Source organism: Hetaerina americana, unplaced genomic scaffold, assembly GCF_022747635.1.
Source record: "Hetaerina americana unplaced genomic scaffold, ioHetAmer1.1.p SCAF_92, whole genome shotgun sequence".
In the NCBI taxonomy this organism is placed as follows: Eukaryota; Metazoa; Arthropoda; class Insecta; order Odonata; family Calopterygidae; genus Hetaerina; species Hetaerina americana.
Window position 1 is genome coordinate 304,473 of NW_027287561.1, and position 6,000 is coordinate 310,472.

Genomic DNA, 6,000 nt, shown 5'->3' on the forward strand with positions numbered 1-6,000 from the left:
TATATTGAAATTGTATTTTATTGACTTGATATAACCAAAATCACTGAAAAATTATGGAAAATGTCATGGGACATGCAACTTTTTCTTCATTAGCATTGGAGAAATGATAGAAATGGCACATTACCTCTTTTCGCAGCCTTTAAGAGTTCATTGGCTTCAGCAAGTTCCTTCCTGAGAAGATCTATGGCAGTTTTACTCTCGGCAATCTTCGCTTGCATCTCATTTTTTTCTTTGTGTGCCTTAGCCTCCAACTCACCATATTTCTTTGATGATTCTTTGAGAAGACCTTTAAGTTCATTAATGGCTGACATCAATTCTGTCGATTTAGCTTCGGCACTTTCACTAGACTTTTGGTAAAGATCAGCCAAGCGTGTCTGTGCATTCAATTCCAATTCAAAAGCTTCCTGCATCTTTATTTCAGAATCTCTACTCTCCCTCAACCGTTGAGCTAGATTCTCTGCTTTTGTGCTGTGTTCCTTGCATGACTTTCTAAGTGTTTCAACTGTTTCCTCGGCCACTTGTAGCTGCAAAAAGGCATTCATTCATTACTTAAGACACTTTACCTCTATGATAAACATATATTCTCAGTGAATATTCCCCAAATGACCTCACAGGTGATTTTAACTTTAAAAAATGATCAAGTTATACGAACTCCTAGCCTTCAGAAAGAGCAGGCCAAGCCATTCTGCATGATGTTTAGTAAGAGTATTTAGAGAGAGAATACTGGTTACATCTACTGAATAAAGACCTTTCCAAATTGCATAGTATGAGGTGAAATTGGAACATATTAATGAAGTAATAGACCTTTTCCACCAGCTAAAAATGTCATCACAAACCAGATTAAGACACACAACATCACCTTAACGTTTCATCTGAATTGCTATAGCATATGCTAACATGGCCAGTAATAAAATTTATGAACAGTGAAATTGGCCAAAAATATAAGTCTTCCAACAGAAGAAACCTTTACATGCTTTCCATCAATCCTTGAACAAATAAAAATGAAGAATTTAATGCTATAAAATAGATCAATTACCTTTTGAGTCACTTCGGTAAGTTGAGTTTCAAGAGATATTTGACGGGTAGTATATTCCCGTCGAGCATTGGCTAAATCAGTAGAATGGCTATTCACCGCTGCCGTCAGATCATGTATGCGATTGTTAAGAATCTGGTGCTCTTGTTCCAAGCGTTTTTCCCTGTAAATTGAAGTGCTTGCATGAACAATTAATAATCTGAAGGATTCAAAGTGGGGTGGGTAATGCCACACCAGTCACTTTAACTGAGTCATCCACAGATGCAGCATCAAAATGCAGACATTTCTCATGCATTAATCATTGGCCCTGAATGGGACTTGAACCCTGATCTCTCTATTTGTGGCCCAGGGCTTACAGCAGTTAAGCACCCAGCCGTGAGTTCAGAGGCTCAAGGTTCAATTTTTAGTTTGGGCCAATGATTTTTATTGAATAAATGAAAAACTCAAATAGCCATAAACAGTTTACTTTTCTAAACAAAGTACAATTGAGATTAGTTGGCTAACGACACAAGTCAAGGATTGGGTAAAAGGTAAAAAGGAAAGGGATAAGAAAGGTGAATACGAATATGCGTATTTCGCCTACAAAGTAGCCCTCTTCAGCGTAATGAAGATGAATCGTCACAACAACACAAGTTGAAGTGAGTAGCTCACTTCGACTTGTGTTGCTTCAATACTGCTTGCCATAAGAGCTCAATTTATCAATACCAAAGATTTTTAGACTGTGAAATTTCTGCAATGTGAAAAAAATAAAGTAGATCACAAACATGCAGCAATCATTACTTATTATGCGCTGTTTATTGCGCGTTTCACTGCCTAGCCACTGAACACCATCACTTCAACAAGAAATACCTTCTCCTCCTTGTGGATGCTGCCATCATGACTTTTACGGGATGGAGGAAGTGAAATATAATTTATTCCTCTTTCATTAAGGTTAATCTCACATGCTCCATGCTTGGCAATCAAGGACAACTTTCTTCAGGCTCTATGAAATTGAGAACAATTAATCCAATGCCGGAGTGTCAAATTCATCCAGCCACACCCCTTTCAGACTCAAAAATATAAGGTGGAGAAGGGTAACCTAGTGGACCCACTATCAACAAAGACTGTTACCCACACCTTCGTTTCTGGGACAAACGAATTTCCTCCTTCATATTGGTCTTAAAGTCAACCTGTGCACACTAAAAATTGTCAAGTCGACAAAAAATAATGATAATAATCAATACCTGAATAATCTTTCAATTATAAGTATATATGATAGGATGTTGACTGAAACAAGAATGGTGAAGCAAAAAATATAAACACAAAACAATAACTCTAGAGTTACAGTATTGTGGACAAAGGCACATGAAATTTTCTTTGGGCATACTAACTCACTGGATGGTGTCAGAGGGTTTGAAACATGTTTTAGTCAGCATACCTATGTTAGTGCTCGCAGTTAAGATTTAATGGCTTGGATATGAATGTAGATCAAGTGCTGCTTTTGCCAAGAGTTGAAATAATGAGCCGATTTCCTTCCAGATACATAATGGAGCACCATCATGACCAAGAGATGAACATTTGGATAACATTCATTTCGGATTTCATTCAAAACTGAGGGCATTTGATCTCCACTGACATTCCATTTACCTCTATAATTGTTCTACAAATTCTATTCACTCATTCTACAACCACCCTTCTTTAAGCCCCCTCCTCCAATGCATAAGTTGGGCTGGTATATAGGGTACAAGGAATGAAAAATTACATTTCCAGGAAATATCATTCATAAATTGGTCAAACGTCTACGTACATACAGAATCGCTTATCACAAAACAAGCAATCTGACAACATCAATTTGCTTTGAATTGGGGTGAATAGTTACACAGTGGTTGTCGATCAATTCCACGAGTCCAGAGGGGAAGACGTTTACAGAAGGAATAATGAAGTTTGTTTTTGGAAAAAAAATGCTCATTCTCTTCCGGCAACTTTTTTGCTCCATCTCTTCCGGCAACCTTCCTTTTTTATCAACGTCTTGTACCATATCTAGAAACATATCACCTGTTTTCCACATCTCAACATGGATTTAGGAAAACAAGGTTCACTACAAGAGCCACATATCACATGGTGAATCAACTACTTTCAGGATTGGATAATAGAACTGAAACTTGAGGATTATTTTTAGATTTCAGTAAAGCTTTTGACTTCGTCAATCATCAGTTACTCCTATATAAACTGAAATGCTATGGTATAAGAGGCACGCCCTACAAATGGATTGAATCTTATCTAAGTGAACGGCATCAGTATGTTGAGCTCTCAAGAAATGGCTCCAAATTTGTTTCCCCTGGTAGAGAAGTAACACTGGGTGTTCCCCAGGGTTCTGTACTTGGTCCTATTTTATTTTTAATCTATATCAATGATCTCCCAGACAAGCTCAAGTTCATTAATATATAAAGGGGATAGACCCAATACTGTATGCTGATGATACAAATATCATTGTGTCAGCCTCCTCAGTAGACAGCTTGACAGAAAGAGCAGCTGAAGTAGCTCCGATTTTCAATGAATGGTGCCTTCATAACTTTCTAAAACCCAATATAAATCAGTCCAGCCTGATTTATATATCTGACGTGTCCTATATTTGTGTATGTATGAATATGCAACAAATCTTGAGACAAATAAATGTATTATTATTATAAAACATCTCCTCATGAAGAACCACACTAGCAATTTTATGCTCAACATAATCTATTCCCGGCAACACAAGGGGACCCAAGGTAGACCTACAAGAACAAACAGGAATTCTTCAAAGTACTGTAAAAAAGACCTCTCAATGTAAACAATATTGTATACCTGCTCCTCAATGCTGCTGAGATAATAACCACTTCAGCAGTTGTTCTCCCGCCAGCATTGTCCGATTCCATTGCTAAGAACAGGTCTTGCCCTCCTCCCTTCACATCATGAACAGACCCTCTCCCACCAACTCCACCCACCCCTCCTCACCGCCTGCCCATTCTGTAGAAACCTTTGATTTCCATTTTAGCGTACCTAATGACGATGCTGTATCACAACAAAACCCTGGCTAAACAAAATTAAAAATACTTTGGAAAAACCAAGCAGGCTCTGAACTTATTTAATAGCTCTAGTCATGCTTTTGCAATTCAAATTATTACAGGTACTTTTAATAGTAATTTGTGCTTGCAATATGTAGCAAATAATTTGTTATATATGCTGTATCATCATTTGTAAAAATGTGTCCGAGTTTATGGATGAATTTATATTAATAAAATCAGGCAATTCAAATCACTTAAGCCTGATTCATATTAATTTCTAGAAAAATGATTAAGTTCAGGTTTTCCCCAAATAGCAGAAATGGCTATTGAAACGTGATTCTCTCAGCACTAACCGACTGAGAAGTTCGCTCTCCTTTGCTTCTATTTGATCTGCATGTGCCAGAGCCTCACATTTGGCAGCAGATGCTGCCAAAAGCTGATCAGAGAGGCTCTTATTGTCAGCATTGAGCCGCTCGATTTCCAAGTCACGCCTCTCGAGCCGCCTTAGTAGATCTTCCCTTTCCTCGGAATATGCTGTTTGCTTCCTAGCGAGCGACGCATTTTCTCCACTCAGCCTGAAGAAATGAATAGTTTTCTATATTTAATAAGGTTTGACAGTTGTAGTAAATTCATTTGGAGACGAATCAGATTCATTCAACTTTCATTGTAAGGCAATCGTATTGTACATATCAAAATATTTACACTAGTCGTGATTCACGTGAATCGTGAAAATTATTTGTTCCATTGGTTTATTATAATTGATAACAACATATTAGCAATAAATGCTAGACAAAGGTAACCACGTGAATTTTTGACTACCTCTCCGAAAGATTCTGCACATTTTCGAATTTGTTTTTCAACTCTAACAAACTGGCTTGCAGCTCCTGAATCCTCTTTTCTGCAACTTGCGCCTCCTTTTCGGCATCTGCAAGGTCCCTCTGTGCCTCCGAAATGTCATTTTCTAGTTTGGTAACTCTTTGCTCTAACATGATAGAAAATTCTATTAGCTTCCCGCCGAATCTTTAAATTGACTAGGAAAATTCAATAAAATAAGCTAACTCTAATACCGGACTAGGTCTATACTGTTGAAATACAGCCCAGAAAAAAAGTGATAAACCGAAAACAACTTAAGTTCTCCACTCACCGTTTTCACTCTGGCTCGTGTCATGAAAATCTTTGAAACGTTTGAAATTGTTTGATTTTGTAGTAATATAGTCATCGATTTTCTTAGCAATGTCTTCAGGGACACGTGCATATTCCTCTTCGGTTAATATTAAAGGCACCAACATGATAGCATTCTTCAGCGTCAACTGATTTCCTTGAAGTATAACGGCGGCAACTGCGAGCACTTGTACTCTTTAGATATGGATGCTAACGCCATCTACAAATATCTGAAAGCACACAAGTGAAATAAAAAATGACTGCCTCGAATTGTGAATGCGAATTAAGAAGGTTAACCCTAAGGACTACTAGTTAATCGTGGGTTGATCTGAATTAAATTTTATTTAATAATTCATAGTTTGTTTGAAGTCATTAATAATGGTAATTATGTATAACCTTAGTTTCATGACGATCTGCCTTTGGTATAGCTTAAATTTTATGACCAATTTCTTTCAGAAATAGTCATGATGCTCACTTCGACGCTGTCGACTTTATGGCGAACTGGCCTTCCATGCGTGCAAAAACACTCGAGTGTGTTGAGTAACTGCTATAAAAAAGCATGCTACAGTGTTGTCGCGGTAAAATGTTCTCTGTTTGCGGAGAGGCACCTCGCGAAAGGCTTTCTAGTGCCTACGTCTGCGTTTTTTCTGCAAGAAAGGGGATTAAAATACAAGGGATGGGTGAGAAGAAGATGCAAAGATTGTTACTTTGTTGTGCGCGATCAAAGGATGTATGTAATGTGCAAAACTCATCCAAGACACAAACAAGCTGTCCTTCAGAAAA

The 6,000-nt window shown here is 37.7% G+C and overlaps 1 protein-coding gene across 3 annotated transcripts in view; it reads right to left on the reverse strand.

Moving 5' to 3' along the window:
• Mgtor (nuclear basket protein megator) overlaps positions 1-5,447 on the reverse strand; it is a 160,327-nt gene extending 154,880 nt beyond the window's left edge. For all 3 annotated transcript variants that reach the window (XM_071598245.1, XM_071598243.1, XM_071598246.1), the window contains exons 1-5: positions 5,201-5,447; positions 4,876-5,038; positions 4,410-4,631; positions 1,037-1,196; positions 125-524 (exon numbers count right to left, since the gene is read on the reverse strand). In XM_071598245.1, the coding sequence (XP_071454346.1) occupies positions 125-524; positions 1,037-1,196; positions 4,410-4,631; positions 4,876-5,038; positions 5,201-5,345 (1,090 nt within the window). In that variant the 5' untranslated portion in view covers positions 5,346-5,447. The remainder of the gene's footprint in view (positions 1-124; positions 525-1,036; positions 1,197-4,409; positions 4,632-4,875; positions 5,039-5,200) is intronic.
• Between the last annotated feature and the right edge of the window lie 553 nt (positions 5,448-6,000).